The sequence below is a fragment of the Ornithodoros turicata genome, unplaced genomic scaffold (genome assembly GCF_037126465.1).
Source record: "Ornithodoros turicata isolate Travis unplaced genomic scaffold, ASM3712646v1 Chromosome86, whole genome shotgun sequence".
In the NCBI taxonomy this organism is placed as follows: domain Eukaryota; kingdom Metazoa; phylum Arthropoda; class Arachnida; order Ixodida; family Argasidae; genus Ornithodoros; species Ornithodoros turicata.
Window position 1 is genome coordinate 310,832 of NW_026999394.1, and position 25,931 is coordinate 336,762.

At 44.9% G+C, this 25,931-nt stretch overlaps 1 protein-coding gene across 2 annotated transcripts; it reads left to right on the forward strand.

The window, feature by feature from the left end:
- The first annotated feature begins 45 nt into the window (after positions 1 to 45).
- On the forward strand, positions 46 to 22,745 carry LOC135374609 (uncharacterized). Of its 2 annotated transcripts, none has more exons than XM_064607558.1 (12): positions 46 to 131; positions 1,339 to 1,476; positions 1,592 to 1,685; positions 2,495 to 2,596; positions 3,765 to 3,902; positions 4,329 to 4,430; positions 8,998 to 9,135; positions 9,622 to 9,723; positions 10,521 to 10,658; positions 11,425 to 11,526; positions 14,020 to 14,157; positions 16,607 to 22,745. In XM_064607558.1, the coding sequence occupies exons 4-12, from the start codon at positions 2,500 to 2,502 to the stop codon at positions 22,015 to 22,017; spliced, it is 6,366 nt and encodes a 2,121-aa protein (XP_064463628.1). In that variant the 5' UTR covers positions 46 to 131; positions 1,339 to 1,476; positions 1,592 to 1,685; positions 2,495 to 2,499; the 3' UTR covers positions 22,018 to 22,745. The 2 variants fall into 2 exon arrangements, with proteins under 2 accessions (XP_064463628.1, XP_064463629.1); XM_064607559.1 differs by having other exon boundaries at positions 1,595 to 1,685.
- Positions 22,746 to 25,931: the final 3,186 nt, after the last annotated feature.

The window sequence follows — 25,931 nt, forward strand, 5'->3', positions numbered from 1 at the left end:
GCGCGGTGAAAGATAACGCCTTATCCGCCTTCCACATAAGCAGGTTTCCCATATGCGTCGCTTCAGACTCCGCCAGGTGATCGATGGATCTCCATCTCTTCAACTGAACATCACTGGAAGTCTAAAGTGAGGTGAGGTCCCCAATACGTATATTTTTCACTATTATTTATGCTGCGTTGTAGCGATTCACTGTGTGGTTGCGATTATTTTTACTGTTCTCACTGTGTTGGTAAATTGTTTTTTATTAACTGTATAGCGTATTTTTAGAAGCGGGATTTTCTTGCGTCTGTCTTTGCTTATCCTGCTACTCCTCTGCGACTCATTATCTATTAATCTGTATCGTCACAGTAAATAACGTACGCTGCATCCGGAAAGGTGGTTCGTTAAATTGCCTAAGCATCACCGAAGCGTGCCCTTGTTTCTCCTTGGACTGATATAAAGCGTCACTCTCACCGATGGTCGCTCAGAATTCCCACCTATTTGTGCCGTCTGCCTTTTTTTTTCCTTTCTCGGTGGTTGTGTTGCGGTTAATTGGAACGCTCGTCATTAATGCTACCATCCCTAAATAACTGCGTACTTCGCCCATCATTGTCACCTTGTCGTCTCAACACGATTTGTTGCATCCGCAGTGGGAAACAATCTCACTTGCCATCCCTTTTCGTGTCTGGTGGTGTCTTTCTGAACAATTGCTGGCGACTTTTGCTCATATTTTGTTATATAAAGTGTAAATTTAATGATGTCCTCGCTAGGAAAGGTCACCTTGGGTGGTCCGCAGGCAGAAAAACAACTGATAAGACGATAAGAACCCATGAAGGCATCACGTGAAGTACCCTCTCGAGCCTAGGAAAGAGATAACTATCTCTTTCCTAGTCACCGTGATGTGACTAGCTCACATAGGGCACATAGACGTTGTAATATATAATCTTTTCCCCTTCTAGCTTAATTGATACATATTATAATACACATTTTTATATTTGTGCAGTTTTGAAACCTATAGCTCCCATTGATGGTCCTCTATTCGACAGAAAATATTTTTTTTTGTTATGTTAAACCGGTAGGGCCCTGCTGTAGGTGAAACTAACCCTGAATGACATTACTGACATGCCATTTAAAAGTCAGACTACGGACACTTTATGAATACGTTGTGGAGGCGATCTTCAACACAACGCAGTGACGAGCATGAATTTATGAACGCCAATTGTTGTTAGAAAGCATGAAGCAAGCCCTGTATGGAATCTGAGACAAGGCGCTTTGCACCACAGTTGTGTCGTCATGTCCCGTCCGTAACCTTGGAAGGTCGTCATGGGGATGTCTCGTAAGTCACATCGCACATTGCAGGTGGGCCATGGGTCCGGCGTGGGAACATCGACGACGATCGTAACTAAAGTTTTCGGCGGAGCCAGGGCACGATGAGCGCAGGGTACAAAGACTGACAAGTGATCTACCTGGTGCTTGAAAAAAGTACTGAAGAAAAAGGTTTGTAAGACTCGAATACTATTATACGCTCCATTGTGTGGTATTGCATTCAGCCAGATAACATAGTTGACGGGGACCATAGCCCGCATTGCCTTGACGTTTTCTTTTACCGTAGCAGGTATTCGATCAACCACCCGTCAACACGTGCCATCACAGCGAGGGCTCCCAGGGAGGTCACCTTCTTGCACACGGTTGTAACGCGCAATAAGGTAAGTCCCGTCAGAGCCTCCCACTTACCAGAAACGACCGACTGACAAAAAAAAAAAAAAACGGAAAAAAGAAAAGTAAAAACGCGTATGCTGGAATCTGTTGCGTATAATTTGACGCTAGATAAACATTTTGAACATAGAACAGATTCCTTAAAGGGACTGTCTGGACTCCAGATGTGAAGTAAATAGGCCTCATCAGATGGTAGTCATTCGTGTAGTAGTTTTTCTTTATTTTTTACGAATCCAAGCGGAAAATATTTTACTCGTTGGATATGTTACTCGCAAATCGTTTATTTCAAGTTACTTCGGTTATGTGACTGGTTGTTTGACATAATATTCTGAGAGATGTTCGAATATGTTTATTCGCGTCATCTTCAGAAAACTGTTTCGATCCCTGCCATCTGGGAAGCGAGAGCTTCGGCCACGCTGATTGGTTTTCGCAAGCACGTGACCTTACCGGAAATAGATGCAAACACGTCTTCGAAGGTGTCTTCAGTGATGTCACGGCTGGTTTAGTTGCGGTATTCTCAGTGCGAATTTTCCACGCGCAATTACTTTTACTTTCATATTGTTATTATGTTTTACAACTTGATGGAAAGAGAGATACATAACAAACGTAAATATATAGTGTAACACACTAGTGCGTAAATAACGCAGTATAGGCAGTACAAAGACTCGTTTTCTTCTATAGATTAACTCCAGACGGCTTCATCATTTGCAATGCTCATCTTACCTCAGATATGCGATCTTTTGAATCGCTATGTTTCCCGTGTGCGAACCACACTCTGAAAAACCTTCCTACTTTGCAGAGACGATGACGACCGTTACGACAAATAAATCAGAGCTGGAGCTTCACAAACTCCTTGAACGAGCAGTCCTTCTCTCCTACTACGACAAATTCGTCGAGATAGGTGAGCCAAAACGGAACTTCATATCACCGGGCATGTCAATCAGGGACGTGACACTTTCGTCGTCAACCACGCAGCGCCAACAGGTCGGGAGTGACCGCTGCCGAGGTCATGGGTTCGAAACCATGTACCATGCGAGCAGGAGTCTGTCACGTCCTCCTCTGAGACTGTAGCCAAATACGCGTCCTGTGCGATGAGGTTTAGCGAAGGTTGAGTAACTCTCAGTATAGGACGAATGATAAGGTACTTCTTGACCAGAGTTCCCTTTCGAGGCCAAACCCCGATGTTATTAGAATGCTTATTTCCTTTCTACGACCGCGAAGAGGCAAAGGTCCAAGTACAAACTATCGTGTGCCAAGGTTGTCTACACTGAGGGATGTGTTTATATTGACGTAATTCATTTGCAGAAATATGTTGCAAAGACAACTTTCACCTTGGAACCGAAGACCAGCTTAAATGGGTTGTCGGGTCCGGAAGCGCGTACGTAAGATCGATGGTGTAATTTTCTGCACCGCTTTATAGCTTCATTGGTGACGTTTCCCTCCCGAAAACAGCTTACATATTAAATAAACGGGATTTAAAAACTCGCACACTCTCAGAAGTACTGAAAAAATCTCTCCAGATATAAATAGCGTTGATCCCTTTAACATTTGGGGAAGTATATTTTTCGTACGATTTTTTTTTTTCATGTTAGGTGTCACCCTAGGTTGTGTCACCCTAGGTGTCGCCCTTGTAGGTTTCACCCTACAACAGAAGCGTCAAGTTCTGAGAACAAGTACTTTATATTACTTAGAGCAGCTACTTTCCAGTACTCTTTGCATATTCTCAAGCTCAACGATGGTCGCCTCATGATGTAAAAAAATAAGAATTAGAGGAAAATCTGTTGGAATATAGATAATTACCTCAATGCTATGCACGTTGGAGTACGGATCCACATGTCAGTGCATTGACAAAACGCAAGGCGACTGTTCCGTCCACAAAAAAAAAAAAAAAAAGAAAAGAAAAAAAAGAAAGAAAGAAAGAAGAGAAAAACACCGGTCCAGATAAATAAATCTTTGATATCAAAGACTAAGGCTTCAAACAATGACACTGGTACCTTTACAACGCATGGAGTCACGTGTCTTGGTGAGGCATCTGTCCACCCTAACCTCACTTTCGGATTTGCCCTTAGGCGGGGACATTGTGCAGCAGCTTCGTGACTCCAGCGGACACGATTTCCAGGAGTTGATCAACATGGTAGACATGGCCAGAAAGCCACCTCATGTCAAGAGGTTCAAGAAAGCACTGGCAGAGTGGAAACCAGACACAGGTAAATTGAAAATCAAATTTGGAGAAAGGGCTGGATCTTATGTACCGCGTGTTGGCACGCGTGCGCGGTACATAATGGCCGTACAGAAAGCCGGCGTTTCGTTGAACTAGGCGTCAATGTCCGGCCTCTCAAGCAGATCAGTTAACGAGCTATTTTCTGCAATCTCCGCAAGTCTTTCTAATGATTCTAATTGCGTGCACGAATCTCCTACATGGAAGCAACGATCGCGTAGGCCTTTGTGGGAACGCCCGGCTCTCCGTATATGCATAACTTGTCAGAAGTGGAGGATAGTTAGGTAGAATTGCAAGCGGCTGCGTTCCTCTCTAAAGAACTTACTCAACCGACAGTTACGTTACCGCCACATTAGCCCTTCAGTCGTTTCCGACAATGAAAAAGTGCATCTGAATCTAAGAATAAAAACCACAGTTGCAGCAACGTCCACTCCAGCGGATGGATCAGAAGGGGAGCTTCACAACCTACTTCGAGGAGCGGATCTTCTCTCCTACCACGACAAGTTCATGCAGATAGGTGAGTCAGAATAGGCCGTGTCGATGCATACGCGGAATACAAACGGAAAGTAGTCGTGCGTGTACATGGTGCGGACAAGGGACGGTGGCCGCATGATTCAGAGCGTACCCGGGACCAATTAAGAGTTAATTTGGAGAAGAGAAAGATACGGAATAAATTTATGAAAAAACAAATCTGCTTATCACGCAATACGTATTTTGACTCCCAACTGGTTCGTAGGAGACGCCACGCGACATGTCGTCACTGTGAGCGTTGCGTCTGGTGTAATAATGGCGACACAGAACACGATTGTCACGTTCTCACTGTAAGGGCCGACTTGCATTCTGAAGAGTGACTCCTGGTGGACAGCTTGACAGACGAAGCAGGATTTCGAGCGACGTCAAATGTCGCTCGATTGCAATGAGCAAAAATTTCTGGGGGTGGTGTTTGACAAGAAGCTGTCCTTTGTGCCACACATAAACGACATAAAGCAGAAGTGCCTGAAATCCTCCAACATACTCGTTTTATCCCATCGATCGTGGGGAGCTGACAAAGTCATACTGTTACGGGTCTACGACTCGGTTGTACGATCAGTAATTGAGTACGGGAGTGTCGTGTATGGCTCGGCGCGGCCTTCAGCATTGAAGGTTTTGGACCCCATCCACCACGAAGGCATCCGACTCGCCACCGGTGCCTTCCGGACGTCCCCTGTGAAGAGTTTATATGTTGAGGGAATGAATGGTCGCTCGACAGACGGAGACAATTTGAACATGTGAAGGCTGCGCTAAAGTACAGATGCCAGGGCAATGACCCAGCTGTACACTGTAGTGTGAACCCCGCTCTGGAGCGACTCTTCCTTGCAAAGCCCTCTGTTGTACCCACGTTTCCGCTTCGCGTGCAGACGGTGAGTTCCCGTGTGGGATTCAGTCCCTTTGGCGTTCCCCTGTAGCAGGCAGTCCTCGATGCTGCCCCTTGGCAGAGACATCTAATACAATCCAACTTCAAAATGACACAGTTTGACAAACAATCCACTGCACACACTGTCATTCTCCAGGAATTCCTGGAGATTCACCATAACTTCGGAAACCACCATGCAGTCTACACTGATGGGACCAAAGTAAGCAATGGTGTGGCGGCCGTTTCCCTTGAAGGTGATTCCATTATGACGGCACGCCTGAACACGAACGCCACAGTTTTCACCGCAGAGCTTTACGCGATTCTCCTGGCTCTGCGGCACATTCAACAAAACGACCTTCAAAATTCAGTAATTTATTCCGATTCGCTAAGCTCTGTGCGTGCGCTGCTTTCATGCTATGAAAGCAAGAATCACCTCGTCAAGCGAGTACGAGCGCTTGCGACTGAACTTTGTTCCCGAGGCTTTTCAATCTGTCTCTGCTCGGTCCCCAGCCACACTGGCATCCCGGGGAATGAACGAGCCGACCGTGAGGCTCGGCGAGCGTTGGCACAAGAGGAGTCAGCTCTCGGGCTACCCTACCAGGACATTCTGCCAGTATTAAAGACAGCTGTCTACACACAGTGGCAGCAGGAGTGGGACATGGAAGAAAATATCAAACTACACGTCACACAGCCACACGTTTTCCCCCCTCATCGAACTGAACACATCAACAGATCCTCCGAAGTTCTTTACACGAGATTGAGGATTGGGCACACATGGCTCACGCATCACCACCTACTCAGAGGTCAGGATCCGCCAGCTTGTGCGCACTGCGGTGACAGCTTGACTGTCTTGCACGTACTGGCATCCTGCCCTCACTTCGAACACCAACGCCAACAGAATTTCACCGCATTCTACAGATACCATGTCCCACTCCACCCAGCCCTTCTACTGGGTGACACTCCTCTTGTGACGTTTAATAATGTCATCCAATTTTTGACCATGTGTGGGTTAGTTAGTCAGATGTTGATGTTAAGTATTGCTCCGCTTTTATCCAATATCACCGAACTCCTCATGTAAATATCTCATCCTGGATCACCTCCTCGCTCACACTTGTAGATAGCTTTTAAAAAAATGACTGCCATGCTATCGCCTTCCTCCTCTCTCTCTTATCCTGGTCCATCTCATCGCTCATACCTGTAGATAGCTTTTAACCACCACACACTCTCTCTCTCTCATCATCATCATCTCTCACATACTCACCGTAGTTTTGGCGCTCTATGGCCTTTGTTGCCTTTGCGCCATTAAACCCATAATCTCTCTCTCTCTCTCTCTGCTTTTCTAAAGGTTAGCTAAAATTAAAAAAAAAGAAGTTGCTCTCATATGAAAGTCAGCGTTTGAATTGGTGTAATGAAACACAGTGTGCACAGCGCTAGCGCTACAGGAGAGAGCCACCAAATTGGAGTACCGACGAAATAAGCAACACAGTTAAGATGTTCAATTGAGAAAGGAAGATTTCCATTTATGGAAGGAACTAAAAAGGTCGTCCTACTTACAGAACACCGCGATGGTCGCAACGGTTACTTCCCTCTCGTTTTGAAAGACGTACGGTTCCACAAATTGGGAGGACTGCTTTCGCATACTACTGTCTATACATGAAACATGTTATACAGGATGTTTGCTGTAACGTGTTCCTAAAAATATATTTATATTTAAAAAAAAATACGAGGATGTCGCTCACTGCGTTCGTCTTTGCGTCACTTTTTTCACCAGGGAAGACTGATTTTGTCGTATTTCAACTGCGATAAATTGAATTTTTAAAATTGATCTCGCTAATTTACCGAGTCAACCCCACGTTTTTCCAACGGAAATTGAATGCGCATGTTCGATTTACGCCGAATCATCACTGAAGGCGTCCAGCTCCACAGCGGGAACACCTGAAAAAAAAAAAGAAAAAGAAAGAAGGAAAACAGAGACGCAAAAAGGGCGCCGTTTTGGGACTCCCAAGTCGCTGGGCGCGAGTATGTCAGCGCTATGTGGGCCGTCGTTGCTCCGCCCCCTTCACAATCCCTCGCCGCACAAAATTTGCTGCGTCACGCCTTCAGTTTCCCCTGACGCTTCCTGTCGTTCCACGCATATGTCTTGCCGAGTCCCAAAACGGTGCTTTTTGCATTTTTTTATGTGTTCCCGCTGTGGTGCTGGACGCCTTCAGCTATGTTTCAGGGTAAATCGAACATGCGCTTTCCATTTCCATTGGAAAAACGTGAGGGTGACTCGGCAGATTTGCGAGATCAGCTTTAAAAACTCAATTTAATGCTGTTGAAATTTGACTGATGAAAAAAAAAACTGAAAAAAAAACTGGTGTCTTCCTCGTGAAAAAAATGCCACAAAGACCTATACAATAAGCTGTATCCTTGTAGAATGTCTAGATTTTTGTTTTATATAATTCATAGGCACTCTATAGGAAACATCCTGAATATTTCCAGTCTCCTTGCCTGAACCTGACCCCATTGATGCCAGATAAAGTATTCGTAGCAGATTTTGAGCCCTGTTTGTCTTCCTGTTCTTGTGGATATTTCGTTCCCATGGAGTTGAGATGACTACAGGTGTTTTGTCGGCAGCCCTAAATGATGCTTTTCTTCCTTTCTTTTTTCGGAGACTGCCACGTTTCAGTTGTTGATCTTCTATGTACAGGCCCCGACAAATATTTACGGAACACGCAGCAGGTGCATTTTCTCCTGTGCGCGACAGCCAACCAGCGATCGGAAACTGGCCCGTTTATTCTTTCAGAGATGTGAGTGAGTTCCCTTGTAGCGACACACTGCGAGAGTTTCGTTATGGCTTTAATGTGCCCAAAGCAGGTGGAGATCTTGGGGGGGGGGGGGGGCACGCGTTCAGACCTGTCCTGAATTCCAGACTTGAACATAGTGTTAATGGGCCCATATCCCCACGCAGCACAATGTACTCAAAGTCGGGTGCAATAGGGGTTGGACTGGTAAGTGGAAGGCCTTGAACAGGCTTGTGAAACTAAAGAACATTGATGAAACACATACTGGCCACCCCTATTGCACTCGACTTTCAGTACATTGTGCTGCTTGGGTCAGAATGCACGTGGCACTTGTCCATAGGGACCCCCCTCCCTTTGGGAAATTCCTAGATCCGCCCCTGCTCGAAACATGGTTTGAATTGGTGTCGCTGCCGTCACACTCCTCTCCCCCTCTGAACGAGTGAACAATCCCTCTTCCGCTTGCCGCCAGGGTGTCGCACCGAGGTGGAAATATACCGCTGGCGTTTTCCGTAAACTTTTGCGGAGCCTGTACTTCTACTCTCGCGACAAAGAACGCCGTAAGCGGCACCGAAGGCCAAGCATCGCCGACGCTGGCCAAGGAACCGTCGAGAAATGACCAGGGGAGCAGGTGGGCTCAGCAGTTTTCTGACAGGCTGACGTCACCACCGCGGAACTCTGTGTCTTTCCGTCGAGAAAACGTTGTACGCGGGTCTCATTTTATAGCGCGGTCACCGCCATGTATCGCAGTCGGTGCTACTCTCCTGGATATTTCTAGGGTTCACTCACCATTCAACGTCTACTATCCACCCGTAGCCGCCCTTTCAGTTTGTTTTAGTGTTACTTCTGTAATGCACGGAGTCACGTGTCTTGGAACCTTAACCTAACCCTTTTGGAATTGTCTTTAGGCGGGGACAATGTTCAGCAGCTTCGTGACTCCGTGGGGAACGATTTCCAGGAAGTGATTGACCTCGTTGATATGGCCAGAAAGCACTTTCACGTCAAGAGACTCAAGAAAGCACTGGGCCAGTGGACAGGACAGTCAGGTAAATGAAGAACCAAACGGGGAGAAAGGACTCCATCTTCCTGTATGCCGTATTGGCGTCCAGTATACCGGTGTATAATGGCACACTGAATGCCGGGAAGGCTTTCTTCGTTGTTTCACAAATCCAATATTACGAGCCAAGCAGTTGACGACCTATTTTCTGTTATCTCCGCAATATACGTAATCGACTTAATTGCGTTTAGGAACGTCTCACATTAAAGGAGATGATCACGTAGGTCATTTGGGGGTACCGGACTTCCGCATGCACGATTGTATAGAAATGTAGAATTGAGAGATAGAGGTACCGACAACGTACCCACAACTGACTCGATTCTCACACGCGCTGTCGCCACATCAATCACTCTGTAGTCTTATCTCTGAGCATCGTTAAATGAAGATAGTGACAGGAGTTTCACGTTATCTTACAATGAATTATGATTCTGTGTGGATGTCGATCGATGGCTTAACAGTCGACATTGTTTTACAGTCGCGGTAGCGTCCAGTGCGGCCGACGAATCAGAAGGGGAAGTTCACGAATTACTTCGACGAGCGGATCTTCTCTCTTATCATGACAAGTTCATTGAACTGGGTGAGTTAAAAAGTGTGTGTGTGTGAATCGAATACTAGCGGGATTCAGGCAGGTTGTTCCATTTGCAAAGGCGTGTGTATATGTGAGGCCGGTGGTGGTGAAAGGCGAAATATGAGAGAAAGGGGAGTGTTAAGATAGAGGGAGTTAAGCCGTCATCTAACGCTGTCCCGAATGCTAGGTCTTCTTCCTGCGCTGAAGAAGCGCTAAAGTTCAGCTCGTAGACCTGTGTGAGCGCACCACAAAAATTCCACGCTCCGCTAATTGGCAGAGGGCGCGGCATGGCGGGAGAATCCCACCAGGCAAAACGGGGCCTCGGCTACTTTTACCATGGCCGTGGGAATGCAACTAGCCATCAAAACGGAAACCTTTCTACACAGTTAGAATTATTATTACAAATAAATCTCGTTCGACAGATTGATAATTTCGGCATGCTGAGCTAAGACTGAAGATCTTAGAATGATGGGATGGTTGTGTGGAAACTCTAAAATCGCCCATGGAAGGGAACGCGAAAAGAAGTGTTTAGTCCTGTCGTTTTGTGCACCCTTGTTTGGTTTTTCTTGCCATTCTAAGAAGTTTAAATTTGAAAATTTAGAATACTTATTTTAGAATGGGTTTAAATGTTTGCTGCATGCCTTGAACAGGAAGAACGAAAAAAGATTGAAAATAGGGCCTTTGGGATTGCAGAAGACAAAAATTCGTATTCCAGGTCGGGCAGAGAAATTCTACGATAGGGATGTGTCTAATGTGTCCGAGGACACGTTACAAATGTTTAACCTCGGTATTGGATTCGTTCTCAGGCGAAGACAATGTGCAGCAGCTTTGTGACTCAACGGACGAAGAGTTCCAGACACTCACCGAGCACGTAGGCATGGCCAGAAAGCCCCTTCACGTGAAGAGATTGAAGAACGCACTCAAACAGGGGTCAGGCCATTCAGGTAATTAGAGAAATCCCGGGTTCTGGTAAAATGACTCACTTTTCGTGTACATGCTACTGGCACTCCATGGTAGCATTCATACACGACGGTCCATATTGGCCAAGGGGAATTCGGTTGTATACGTGCGGTGTGTTTTGATTCCCACGTCATAGTTTGAGTATATAAATAGTAGCAAGGTGTTACGTGGCACTGTAAATCAGTTGTATTTTGCTTTATGTTTCCTTTACTTCAATCTCCGCCCGTTATGCTTCGAATTATTCCAGTCGTTCTCACGAACAATCCGCGATCCACAAAAAACATTACGGACCCTTCGGAGTACGTACAGGTTCAGGTTATTAAAGGCATGTGCCTCAACAGGGATTCTGAACTTGGGAGAGGAAATTTAGAGATTGAAATGGGGAAAGGACGCCACGCGGCACTCACTTCCGGTCGTCACTTGTGTAGTGTATCATTTGCAGGACATCTCCCTAGCCAGCTGTGCTTCGAGATTCGCACAAACGATGTAATACGCGTCTATTGCCCTTTGTTGTGTAACTCAGGATGCAGGTCCTCATCGTATTGGAGAACCTTCTCTTAAATACTTTCTCTTAAATATGCTAAACAGGGGGCCAAGTGTTACATCCCCTTCTACTTATGTTCTTCCTCTTTCTGGTCCAGTAAAGCTTACATATTCCTTTACGCTAGCAAGTCGATTTTATTTTATCTTAGCTGAAAATTTGAAATATTACTACTCAGACATATCGCCTACAGTGAACTTCCTTTGCAGCCGTAATGACGTCCATTCCTTCAAACGAGTCGGAGCGTGAAGTTCACGAACTGCTTCAGCGAGCGGATCTCCTCGCCTACTACGACAAGTTCATCGAGAAAGGTGAGCCAGAATGCGTCTTCGTGTCACCAAATATAGCGAGCTCACACGTACTTCGGTTGTTTTTTTTAACGATCAGGATCAATATTTTTCGACATGCTCGCTGAACGATTCGCCTAGCGATTTTTGCGAAGTCAGCCTCGGTAGATCAGTGGTATATTGCGGCCACATGCCTCGCATTTGAAATGGCGCGAACGTTTATACGAGGCCTGTATGCTTTGTTACATCTCCGAGTTATTTGAATAATGTTCGACTTTTTGGAAAGACGATAGGGCAAAACGAGCCAAAGGGAAGTCAACTGTGAGCGGCATATACGTTTCCGGTGTCAACAGGTATACGATCTACGGTGTGCCGAGAGAAAAGAACACTACAATGGTACGTAGATGAAAAAGAAGGGCGTTGAAGACACACACCCCTGACGATAGCCCTGAGACCCCTGTATCTGTCCATCTCTCGTCGTCTCCTATAGTCTCGCGGGAGAGGGAGATATCTTCGTTAAAGTAGAGGTATTGAAATGTCGAATCTGTAACGATGTATAAGTGGTATCTCAAGAACACGTCATTCATCTAGCTGTCCAGTGTAAGGAACATGTTCCAAAAGCAACTCCAACCCTGCATACCTGTATAAGGTTAGGATAACCACATATACTGTTCCTGTTCACGAAATAGCTTGTAATTGAATCAATTAGGGTGCCATAGAACCGTGATATGATCCACGCAAACAGAGATGGTCTGACCTCTGAAGACATGCGTTCAACTGGGATTCTTTACGACCTGAGTTGGACTATCAGTTCATGGTTGTTCGTATTTAAAGTCCATAGGAGAGGAAGACGATCAAGTAACCTTGGAATCAAATTCGTGGCGTACTTGGCGCGGCTCGAACCTTGAACTCGTGTTCATTAGGAGGAAACGCTTTGTAACCACGTGGACCCCTCGGGTGGTTGAAATTTTTGTCACGAATTTTAACCGTATAGATTATAGCTGGAACTGACAAGCTGGTGCTTGCCCTTGCAGAGCTCTAGCACTACTGTCATCAATTCAAAACTACCGAGAAATACAAAATATGAATCGGACAAATTCCTATGCTCGATGATGGGACAGTTGGTTAGGATCGTCGCAGTACACAAAGCAGGTTCCAAGCAGCCTCCGTCCAATTACAATCCAATTTCAATCACAAGCTTGTCTCGCCAGTTCGTGGAGCGTATGGTTTTTAAAAATGTCACAACTTTTGTAGAATGCAATGGCTTTTTCTACTGTTATGGGTACGGTTTTACAAGATGATATACCTGAAAGACGCAACTGTCCCCAATCTTATACGATAATCTCTCACTCGACGTTGCTCGCCAAGCGGCTGCAGTGTCCCTAGATTTTGCTAAGGCACTTGACAGGGTACCACACACTGGTCTCTTCGATGAACGAACCTCAATATGCAACACTGTAGTTCTAACCGTTTCTTCGACAGTCGGAGACAGTGTGTCACACAGTGAACACCTCGTCGCACTTTGCCCACGTGTTCTCCAGTATTACCCAGGGAATAAGTTACAATGCAGCTCTTTTTCTCGATATTTCTCAATGACCCGCCACCTGCCTTGACCTCACAGGTCCGTTTGTTTCCCGACGATGGCGTCTTGTATCGCATGATTTGTTACGCGTTCGATTCACAGGATTTGCAGTCTTGTCTTGCAGTCAGACTTTGTGTCCGACTCTCCACCGAATCGGCACATTGTCAGGTACAGTGGTGGCCGGGCAGACCAAGGTTGTTTGCCTTCATGAGCGGCTATGTGAAACTTAGTCCTGCACGGATAGGACATCTGCCGGTCACCCCTACCGGTTCTTCTTAAATCGCACAACAATGCGCACAACAATGAGAGTAGTCTTTTCGCTGTAGAAGCCCATCTGCCCCTTCCTACACCTGAGCTCTGCGAACAAAGAGGTCTCTTCCGTCGCATTTTTTGTAGCAGTCATTCGAGCACAGACATGTTGAGCATGCATTTCATCGAGGCTGGACTATTCCCTCGAGGTTCATTGCCATCGTCTGTTTCACTTTAGTGCTTTTGTGTTCGTTTGGTGCGTCTCTACCTGACCACCATAAAGTGTTTTGTACTGGCGTGGTGCTGCGGTATTGTTAAGTTTGTATATGCGCAGTATGCGTTCTATTTAGCTCAACAGTTGTTCTATTGTTTCAGTCAGTGATTTGCGTTAGTTAACCTATAGTACCCTAATTTGTATAGTTGACTGTATTGACGTTTCATATTGCCTAGGTCGCACCGTTGATTTGTCTGGTTTCAAACTTCTAGAAGTCTGTGCGTAGCCAGTGCCACATCCGTTACGTAATGCCCCTAAGCGGGCCTCTAACTAATGACCAATAAATAAATAAATCAAAACGACAATTTCTCTCGCTTGTAGAGCAGCGCTTCGCGTGGTCTACAGCGCATTTAGTAAATCGTCTTCATGAGACTTGGAACGTGTTTAACTTAAGTGTTGAACTTGACCCTAGGCTTGGACAATGTGCAGCAGCTTTCTGACTCGACGGAAGAAGAGTTCCAGGAGTTCGTGGATCTTGTTGGCATGGCCGAATTCCCTTTTCACGTGATGAGGTTGAAGGACGAACTGGAACAGTGCACAGGGCATCCAGGTGAGCTACGCACCATTGAACTGAGGCACAGCACTCGGTCCTCGTGTACTCCACCTTGGCATTCCCGAGCGGAACATAATGACTCGGAGAACGTCGATACATTTTTCTTCCTTGATTCAGAATTTACACGCTTACCAACTATTTTTTTGAATCTCCGCAATGCACCTACTGTCGTACTGACTAACGACGCAGACTGAACGAACGAATAACCCTATGGACCCGATGATGGACACACCTATATCCTAATACGCAGTTTAGTTGTTGTTTTTTTCTCAATTTACACGCTTGGTAGTACGTTGTGTGCACAATGCAAACTAACAACGTCTATCGAGGTCTCGCGACCCGTTTAGATACGTAGATCAACAGTCCACTGCTGTCTTTACACTTATGTACCACCATAATACCTATCGTATATTTTTTCTTTCTGTTTTTTTTTTCATTTAAATGGGCCCTGAAGAGGTTCGTGCTCTCTGTCTCATAGGATACTGGACGCAGTTGTATTCAGTATTGAATGGTTATTATTTTATTACACGCACAATGCAATGTAGGGAGTGTAAGATGTGCGCGCTATGTCGCTTAATACGAAGAAAGGATATGTCGTGATGACGGAGTGTCCCACCTGCCCGCGTGGAGACCGCCTGTGTCCGTTCTACTCGTTAGCTCCACTCACAGACAATACTTTACTGCAATTGGAGGATGCGGCTTCGAATGCGACCTTTGATTTCTTTTCGTTAGCTGGTATTTACCATATCTTACTCTGCTTATTACGCCGAAATATCGCTATCATCCTTAATAGATGGTTATCGACGTGTCTGTAATATATACAGGGTGTCCACGCTAAGTGTGAACAGATTTTTTAAAAATATATATAACACTTTTTCCAAGATGAAATCAATTGCAATATAGCATATGCTGAAGGGCACTCCCTAGTAGGGCATTAGCAAAGTCCAAAGGCAATGTCTTAATTAACTTTCCTTAATTAACTTTCCTTAATTAACTTTTTAATTATAAAATCTACAAAGTTGTCCCAATGAGAACATCTGTTCCTTTCGGTCACCTGATATCGTAGCCGTTTTCAGAACAAAAATCCGTTCGATAGATCGCCCGCAAAAAATTCGTGAAGGAACGCCATTTTTTTCTTTATTTTGTTCATTGCGCTTCTTAGAAGACGCGTATTTCCTTCATCCCCAACGGGAGAGGGGGAAGGAGCACAGTGCCGCCTCATGCGTCGAAGATGAGCTTTAACTTGCGGAAACAAAACAAAAACAAATGTATCGGGTGACTCTATCGGAACTGGCCTTATCTTGGGTTGCATTTTCTGTTTCCTTTTAATCTTTTTCCAGGACGCGAGAGGCGATAGTGTGCTCTTTCTCCCTCTCACATTGGGGGTGAAAGAAAGACGAGTCTTCTAAGAAGCGCAATGAACAAAATAAAGAAAAAATGGCGTTCCTTCAGGAATTTTTTGCGGGCGATCTATCGAACGGATTTTTGTTCTGAAAACGGCTACGATATCAGGCGACCGAAAGGAACAGATGTTCTCATTGGGACAACTTTGTAGCTTTTCTAATTAAAAAGTTAATTAATGAAGGTTAATTAAGACATTGCCTTTGGACTTTGCTAATGCCCTGCTAGGGAGTGCCCTTCAGCATATGCTATATTGCAATTGATTTCATCTTGGAAAAAGTGTTATATGTATTTTTTAAAAATCTGTTCACACTTAGCGTGGACACCCTGTATATATATATATATATATATATATATATACGTAGACAGCATCCCCAGCTAAATGCGAACATATTTTTTATATATGTATATTAAAGTAAAACGTAAAGAAATAAACATTAAAGCATGCAACGTCACAACCGTCTGATATACCAACCTCTTTCGCCTGCGATGGCGCCTTTCCCGTTCTCCTATACGTGTCTGCTTCATTCTCGTCGTAACAAAACCGATGCTTCGGGACGGCCGCTGTGACGACCACAAAAATGGTACCCGGAGACATTGACGTGGCTTAGTTCAGTTCGGAACGCTGTTTCGTACGCAAGCACAGTTGTATAGTTTATTAAGAGCGCAATAGTCAACCCGAAAATAAGTGACACGTTAAGGACCAGCTACAAATTGTATTGATAAGTATGTATTGATTACCTTAGCATCGTGTCGTTCTATTTCTGGATATACCATCCGTGCACACTGAGATCCCAGTGTTTGTGTTATACTGGGAGCACGGCGACATTTTTCCCTCGTGGTGTGCGGCAGTATCTGGGCGACGGAGTTTGTCGCGAGAGGCGTTTTAGCGTGCAAAAAACGCTTCGTGGGCGTCAGATTTCAGACAACGTGATGATACAATAAAAGCGAGTGCCGCGATCCGGACGAAATGTCACACTTGATCAGTCTCTTTTACTTCGATGAATATGTGTTTAGGTTACTAATTTCTTTATCAAAATTACAGGAACTTATCCGGCTGGTCAATTTGATCCCCACGTGGAAAGGTTGCAACAGTGGAAAGACCTCAGGAAGGAAATGCACGAAGCCATTGCGGCCAAAGACGAGGCTCGTGTTCTAAAGTGCCTGAATGCTATGCCTGTATTGAAACTGTGGCTGGATCCTGTCACAAAAAAGTCAGCTCGTTACAAAGCAGTCGAAGAGAAAGCTTTCCGTATTCATGGTCTCTTAATCTCGCGCGAATGCGCCCTCAAAGACGACGAAGAATCATCGTGTTACCAAGGTCTCACACGCCTTGAACGAGCTGAAATTCGTCGGCAACAGTATTACACCACCAAATACGAGGACTCTTACATCGACTATCTGAAAAGCAAATCGCGGAGCACCACCGAATGTGATGACTTCGGTGTACGATTGGAGAAGATGTTTAAGCAGCTCTCCAGTGATGAAGTAAACAGGATTATTCTCAAAGTTGTTTCAACAGCACCACACCTAGAAATAGTGTTCGACTCTGCGGCTGAAAACGTTCAGAGGATTACTGGATCCGGCGGGTGTTCCACACGCGGTCTGACCTATCCTGAAGAACAAATGGTTTGCGTTTGCGGCAGCACAGAGAAGCGAGAAGTTTGGGGAACTCTCATTCATGAGTTGTCCCACATGGCACTGTCCTTAGTTTACAAGAATGAGGGAAAGCCATATAACCGCGGCGACAAGGAGAAGGAACATCATTACCAAGAAATTCTGAACGATGTTAAAGGAAGGAAAAATAATGTGCATTTCCTTATCCAGAAAGCCTTCGACAATAATGAGGAAGAAGAGCTAATTGTACGGATTCCTCACATACTGACCGAATGTGGTTGCGACGAAGGAAATAGGATTCTGGAGCTTCAAGTACCGAAACTACTAAAGTTTTTCAAGGACGCTGTCATGCCAGACATGCAGAGATACATTCTGAATGGAATCCGGTCCATAGATTCAACGGAAATCGAAAAAGAAAACACAAGACTTGGAAAGGCTTTCCACATTGGCCAATTCAAAGTCAATTTCGAGAAGCCGCTGGACCTGCGTGACCTGCAAAATATGCCTCTTCTCGTCCTTGCGGGTCCAGAACTGAGTCTCCTCGAAATAATGGTTCACAACACTGTGCAATCCACGGGGCAGCCATACTTGTTTTTCGAAGCAAACCAAATGGACGATACGCTAAAGCATGTGTTATTGAACTACAAATGTCGATTGGTGCTTGTCACGGTTTATCCAAACAAAAACGTCCAAGATATTATTGCACTTCTGAGTGAAGTATCCCGTGTGACTGGAACAAACGTCATCTTGGTTGTGAAAAACAGTGACAAAGAGTACTTGTCGAATTTGTACAAATTCTTTGCCGGGAAACATGAAGTTCGCAGTATCGTTGAAGCAGACATCGAAAATGTCACGCGCGACAGCAAAGAAGAATTGTTTAAAAATTCTTCGTTAAGCCTTCAGGGCGAATATGGTTCAAAATTTTCGAATGTAATGCATACTGATACTTTCGTACGCTGCTTAGACACTTCGGTTTTCCTAAACCTGTGCCAATATAAGACAATTGACCTGGGACCTCGTCTTCATGAACTTGAAGGTTCTGTCATGAACTGTTATGTGGAGCGAGTGTTTACAAGGACTGTGCAAATTAACCTGAAAGCGTGCAGACTTGACGATGACAAGGAGGCTTTCGCGCTTCTGAAGTGTCCGCAGGAATACTTTGCAAAACTTGTACCTGATGGCTACGAGGCAAAACATCAGGAAAGTTTAGAGCGTTTTGAAAAATTTGTGGTCCTCCAAGAGTCACGTGACTACGACGCTCTCTTAGAGAATGTTATTTACCGAGACAAGACAGTGCATCTGTTCCGCATCAATGAATCGGGTAACGGACTGTTGTGGACTAAATCAAATGGCCCTCTCAGTCACCTTCCAATGACGGGAAGTGACGATTACACAACAGAGAGGTTGCTGAACGTGCCCGAGAAGATCGTCCTCGTCACTGGCGCACCTGGTATGGGAAAGAGTGTGTTGGCATCTCGGTTGTGTACACAGGTAAAAACTCAAGACAAGAAGCGGTGGGTGCTCTACGTCGACCTTCTTCAGAGAATGGCATCTGTTGAAACTGTGTCGCCTAGTCTGAAATATCTAGCGGATCTGTGCCAAGTACGAAAAGATGGTCTGGAGTTCGTTTTGTTCGAAGAAAGCTTGAACAATGGTAGCCCTTTCGAAGTCGTCGTCATGTTGGATGGTTTCGATGAAGTTAATGAGAAATGTCGCAAGCATGTGTTCGACCTTATACAGTTTCTAGCTAACAAAAAAGATTACAAGGTGTACCTTCTTACTCGCACTGTGTTTAAACCCCATGTACAAGATACCTTGCACACTGTGTCATATGACCTCATTCCTTTTTCTAATGAAAACCAGAATGAATTCCTCACAAGATATAGGGCCCAAAGAGAAACTCCAGCGACCAGCAATGAGGCATTTCTGCAAAAATTCCAGCAACTGTACTGGACATTGAAGAAGAAAAACAAGACAATCCTAGAAACCCCTCTTCTACTTCGTATGATGGCTCAGATAGAGAGCGGGGAAATTACGAAGTCGGACGATTACTCTTCGTTGCTCAAAATTGTTGACATTTCCGGTGGGCGCAGTATATACACTGTACACATGTACAAGATGTTTGTCGAGTACAAGCACCTTGTGCACCGAAAGGAAAAGGTGAAGGAAGACATCTCCCGAAGTACTGTGCGAGGCGACAACCATGACGCGAAGTCTCCATTCTACGTAAGCCATGGTCTCCTGGCTATGAAGTGTATATTTCCTCAGGATATATTGAAGAACTTATTGAATGAAGACGAATTAGTGCAGTTAGATCCCGAAGGAAGTTTCATCACCGGCGTGGATTCTTTCAAAGAAGGTTTTGTGCATAGAATTAACGATGGAGGAATTCCCGAGTTCGTTCATAAGACTTTTGCCGAATTTTTCGCAGCTCACTACCTGTTGGAAAGGGCAAAAGGAAGAAAAAAATCCGGGTTTACGGAAAACGTCGTCGGATTGTATGGTAAAAAAGACTACGAGGGTGTAATGCTGTTGTTCGATGGACTGGCGTCGGCTTCCTATCCACTTCACTCTGCTGTGATAAACAACGACGCTTCATATTTCGAGCAATGTGATATTCAAACAGAAGACATGCTGGTTGGCGATGAGATCAAAAGGACGCCATGGCACGTAGCAGCCCTGCATTCTGATAAAGCAACATTGAAGAGGCTTCCAATGGATGATGAACTAATCGAGAATGATTTATTTAATATGTCACCGTTGGGGTACGTGAAACTCTTTTTCCTCCGGGACGAAGAATGGATGGAAGATCTGTGGGAAGGGTCTACTATGCATTTTTTGTCGAGTATGGGTATGAAGAAATATCTGTGGTCTGACCCTTCAGCTCTGAGAGAGAGACTCAACGTGTTGTACACTCGATGCAGTGAGGAAGCAGTGAAACATTCTACCGAAAATCTGCGCAGGTGTGAAACCTTCGAGCAAAAGAGACGTTTTCTAGAGCGAGCAATATTCACGGCTGTGATACACGACCTACGAGGCGTTTTAGACGTGTATCTGAGCTATGTGTCCCCGAGAGAGAGTACAGTAGATCTAGACAGAGACATCATGGACCAAATAGAATCACGCAAGGAACGAAGCTTGAGATGTTCTGCAGAGCCTTCAGTAATTGGAAACCTTGATGACTTTGCAGACTCTGACTATAAAACTGCCCCTTTTTACGCAAAGTCGGAGCTTGTTTGCAAAATGCTCCTTCCTTACTGCGATATGGGAATTCGTGACGAGGATGGAGACACAATGTTGCACAATAGCGCGAATGAGGGAAATCTGGAGACAACACAGTTTTACCTCGCACGTATATCCATTAACGAAAGAAATAGATACTTTCAAACTCCTTTGCACTTGGCTAAAGATGCAGAGATGGTGAAGCTACTTCTTCCTCTTTATCCCTCAGTGAATGTTCTCGATTATTATGAAGAAACTCTTATGGATATCCATAAGAGTTTCTTCATATATCACATGCAAACTCTATGGCCTTATTTGCGACACAGTGACCCTAGGCATGCACACAGGATCAGCAGAAGCGATGTGTCTGTGTGGATCAACGAGGATTTCCAAGAAGAAATTTGGTGTCTGAAACTTCTCTTCCTCCATTTAGATGACATCGCTGATGATCGTTATAGCCGTAAACTGCTACATGATGTGGCCAAGGAGAAGCTACGTAAAATAGAAGTTAATTATATTAGTTACATGAAGATGTTACTGCCGCATTTAAATCTCGCTGAGCAGGATTATGTAAAATATAGCGCAGGAAATGATGACATTGTTACCTTATATCGGAGATGGTCGGACATGAATAACATCGATAATCCCCACATTGACGATGTTGACACCGAAATGATCGATAACGATGGCAGTATGAAGTTGCTAGTAAAAGCAGAGGAAGGTAATGTGGAAGCTGTGGAACTTCACCTCTCCCATTCATCCGTGTACTTTACAGATGGAAAAGGGAACACTGCATTGCACTTGAGCGCGAAGAAGGGACACGCGAATGTGGTGAAGCTTCTCATTCCTCTTTATACATCAGTGGACGTGATCAATCTGGATCGAGAGACACCCATGCATGTGTGCGCCTCAAATGGACACCTGACTGTTGTGAAGTTATTATTACTCCGCTCTAGTATGAGTTCCCGTGACATATATGGAAGGACACCTCTTCACTTGGCCTGTGAAAGTGACGCCGTTGATATTGTGAACTTCCTTCTTCCCCACTCATTCCCTAATATGCTGAGCTGGAGGGGTTCCACGTGCTGCGCTCTTTCCGCTAAAAGAAGAAAAAGGAATGTTGTGAGATGTCTCATCCCTCACTCTCTTATAAACTGTCCTGATATGATAGGCGATTCACCAACGCGAACCTGTGTAAGGCGTTATATGAGAAAAGGGTTGGTGACATTATTGCCGTATTCTTGTGATTATGAGGCACAGAGTTTATTGACTATTTTGCCGCTGCCATTTTGGAAGGAGTATACGAGTATGGGAACTAGGCCTTGTCTGAAACTGATGGTACTCCACTCAGATGTCAAGGCAATAGATAAGTGTTTCTGTGCAACACTCAGACACATTCGAAAGTATTATCGAAAGAGTGATTCATTCTGGTGTCCAAGAGAGACTCAGATATCACTACTCCTGAACTATATTTCTCTCTTGCTTCCGCATACAAATGTTTCTGCTAAGGACGACGAAGGCAAGGAATTATTGCAAAAATCCCTCCAAAGTAGTCAAGATCCTGGATTGATTAGCGTGCTTCAGAAATGGACTCGCTTGAGTGACTTTCATTCATGATGCTGACGATTGTTTGCAATGGTTGTGGTTAAGCACCAAGTGGCACCGAGTTGTCAGTGGACACGAGCTCTGCAGACGATATGGCAGTTTTAAGAGAGGTATCAACAGCAACATACTGAGTCCTTGCCTTCATCCGAGAAAGCACAAATATTCATCCAGTGTCAAAAATGAAAGAAAACAAATCACTCCTGTGATTTTTTGTGATTGTCATTACGACTAACGCATTTTGTTTCTTATTCCTTATGTTACAAAGTACCGTTCCGTAGTAGGTTCATAAGGTGATTTGAAAATGTGTAAAAATTGTGTCTATTCCTAATGTTCTAGTAATATGGTTAGCTAGGATATGCCACAGTATTAGAATACGGCTGCGTGCGATTATGTTTGGTGTCAAATGTATATACCCAAATGTCAAATGTAAATGAAATAAAGTGTTTTTTGCACATTGGAGAGGCCTTAATTCAAATTATTTTGGAACTCTCGCTCACTTCGCTGCAGAGTTGTGTAAAGTAAATATTGTCGAGCGAAACACATGTGCGATACAGTCGTACTTTTATTACGACCGAATAAATGTACGGGTTCCAAATTGCTTTTCCAGTTATCGTTACAGATTACGGAACATATTAGTTTGAAGTAATCAAGGTTCGTGTAAAGGAACCTCGACTGACTCAAATATGCCTGTTACAAATTGGATTTGTGTATGTGCGATTAAATGATTATATGCAGTTGTCCTTGGAAGTGATGTGTCCACTTAGATGTCATCAAGAGATGCAGATGGGGAGAAAATTCAGTGAACCGGTAAGCAAAGATGAAGGGAAGTGTCCCAGGAGGAGAGCCGCCCATATATTTCGAACAGAGACTGCTATTCCTCTTCATCATGAGCGAGAATCAGAATTAGCGGCTCGCACACAGCGCAGGACATGTCCTAGGGCCTCATAGCAGCCACAAGGACACGTGTTTCGAGGGGATGCAAGTTATAGTTATGGCCAGCTTGTGAAAGCTCGGGATGTATGCTTAAGTTGTTATTACAGTTACTTTTGCGGATTCTAACTACCCGAGCAGCGCACAATATTGGTCCAATATTGGCACTGTGCCGGCCTTATTGGGCCTAAGGAGGGCCAATCAAGCCAATGAAGAGCAATAAGTGGTGTTATCTTGGCTCCTGCTACTCTCACCACTGTGCTACCCATGGCAGTGTTTCAGTACCTACGCAGGTAAATAAAAAAAGGACGAAAGAGAAAAAAAAATAATGCATTGTACTGTGATGCCTTCCCGTTGTCGTGCTGCCATTCAAACCAATTAAAACTAGACCAGAGTGGCAGTTACTATAGCTACAGGGCATTCGTATTCTTCATTGGCTCACCACGGGCTTGCAACATTGGACCAATATTGGCAGTTTTGATTGGCGTATTACCAGACCTTTGTTGCACGGCCTATATACTGGACCAACGTAACTTATATTGGCTGCCAATTTTGGACCGATGTGGGACCATTGATGGCGTGCTGTTTTCAGAGTCATGTTTAGAGTTACCAAATTAAATCTTCGCAGCCATCTTGTGCTCCCACCACATCACTTTCGTAGCTGCTTTCATATCGTGCATTCGTGCTGCCCAAACTCGAATATGCATCGGCCATATGGGATCCCCATCAAGAGTACTTAATTCAAGCATTAGAGTCAGTTCAAAATGTGCTTCATTACATCTAACTATTCCAGAGGCGCGAGTGTTTCACGTATAAAGAAAAACCTCGACGTTGATCTTCAAGTCAAGACAGTTGATAGCCAGGCGGTGTCTCTTCCATAAAACGTATCGCAACACAAACGCTGGCGATCGTCTCCTAGTCCCTGCTAACTAGATTTCTAAAAGCGATAAAACTCCAGTGCAGGGAACACAGACAGACAAAACAGACGACACAAAGTTCTATCGCTTTTTAACTGCATTTCATTTCGTCTGAACGACATCCATGTGATTAAGCTTCCCCATTGTAATATCACTTCCTTTCTGAAATAATTCTTTCCTAACGATATTAGTGATTGGAATCTTCAGCCTGAACATGTTGCTTGTACACACGACACTCCGAGGTGGAAAATATCTGCAAGTGGAACCACTTGCAAGTTGTTTATGAAACAAATGCCCCTTTGAGAAACCATTTCGAAGTTGTCCACTTTAAAATCCACTTGGAAGCCGTTCCACTTTGGAAACCACTTGGTAGTGGTTCCACTTCGGAAACCACTTACATATCCTTTTCCACTTTGGGACCTATTTGTAAATGGTTCCACTTGCTATGTGAGTCCACTTCAGTTTCCAGCTTACACTCTACGCCCAGTAACGGTTACGTACCACATGAACATCAGGTATACATTATCTTTCTTCTTTCTATGATTGAAGAGGTACGGCTAACGTGATAAAATATGAAGTACCACGCACCTACCGTTTCGTGCATGAGGTACACATGCGATACGATGCGCCTTCGCCACGTATATACGAACGAGACCAGACAAACGTCAAACATTGTCAGTTCTCATTTCAAGCTTCCAACCTGACATGGAGAAGGGAAACATGCCGCCAGCGAAGTCCAAACTGAAACAGTCGGAAATCACACATATTCAAGTAGATGGGTAGAAATCCAGCGAACCGGTAGAATGTAGGAAGGAGTTGCCTCAGGACAGAAGCCGCCGATATTTCGAACAGAGACCGTTCTTCTTCAGAAGAAGAACAGTCTCTGTTCGAAATATCGGCGGCTTCTGTCCTGAGGCAACTCCTTCCTACACATATTCAAGATAGGGCAAGCAGTCATTTTGATCCTGGGAACGAGGCCAACCGGAAGTCGCACGTACGTTAGTAATGAATTACGCTGTAATTTGCAAATTTTATAGTGAGGTTAGGTTAGGTCAGTACATTTTTCACGCGCGGGGGTGGGGTATTCCCCCCCCCCCTCCCCGCAGTTGTTCGAGACTGTGCTCACCTCCGTCTAGGCCTCGTTCCCAGGGTTAGATCTGAGTGTGCCCTCACTCACAGGGTGTATGCTATACAAGGTCAGTCACATTTCCGTGCGTGGCGCGAAATTTACCTGACAGATAGACTTCTGCTGCCGCAGAGTGAAGAAGTTACGCCAGGAAACCCTACAAAAAAATCGTCGAAATCAGGCACAAAATAAATACGGGCACGCAAACTTTCGTCTTCATGCATTTCCTATGCGCTATACAGGTTCAGGTTCAGGTTATGCCTTTCCCCTTTAAATCGGGGCAGGTCTCCTCAATGGATCCACTGGCACTAAAAAATAATAAAACAACAATAAAATAGGGCACTGGTCAGTTTTGGTATGGTGGTCGTCGATGGGCTTGACGCAGGAGGCTTCTTGCTGTTTCTCCCAGTTGGTGAGGTGGCGCTTCGTTCCTTCGATGATGTTGCCGATGTCGCTCTCGTCTGTTCTGTTTGTGGGAGTGTTGAGTCCAAGTGCGGTGGCGACCTCTTCGCACTCTGGGCGGGTGTTTCTGGTGGTTGCGCATCGAAACATGACGTGCTCTAGATCTTCTTGTTCCTCACCGCATAGGATGCATTTTTGGTCGTTCTGGGGTCCGAACAGCTCTGCCAGCCGTTTACGTGTCAGGAGGGCGCCAGTCCTTGCTTGAAATATCAGACCGCTTTGGTGGTCACCGTTGTGGTAGGCTGAGGGCGGTGGTTCTTCCTTGTGTTGATGGTATAATTTCACGCTTTGTTTTTTGCTTGTTCGTTGTCTCCAGTAATCCTTTTCGATTTGGCTCATTTCCTTGTGCATCGTCTTGTTCCATTCTGTTGCGGTTTTTGCTTTGTGTCGGCTTGTTCCCTTACTGTATCCCAATGGATCCCGAGCCATGTCGGAATTTCAGGCAATGATCGTGCTGACGCTCTTGCTCGGCAAGCCCACGACGCTGAGCA

What these genes read in the sequence shown, in the direction of transcription:
- LOC135374609 (XM_064607558.1), top strand. Translation starts at nt 2,500, where the DNA reads ATGACGACCGTTACGACAAATAAATCAGAGCTGGAGCTTCACAAACTC. An exon ending in CGACAAATTCGTCGAGATAG is followed by an intron (nt 2,597 to 3,764) that starts GTGAGCCAAAAC and finishes ATTTGCCCTTAG; the next exon opens with GCGGGGACATTGTGCAGCAG. An exon ending in CGACAAGTTCATGCAGATAG is followed by an intron (nt 4,431 to 8,997) that starts GTGAGTCAGAAT and finishes AATTGTCTTTAG; the next exon opens with GCGGGGACAATGTTCAGCAG.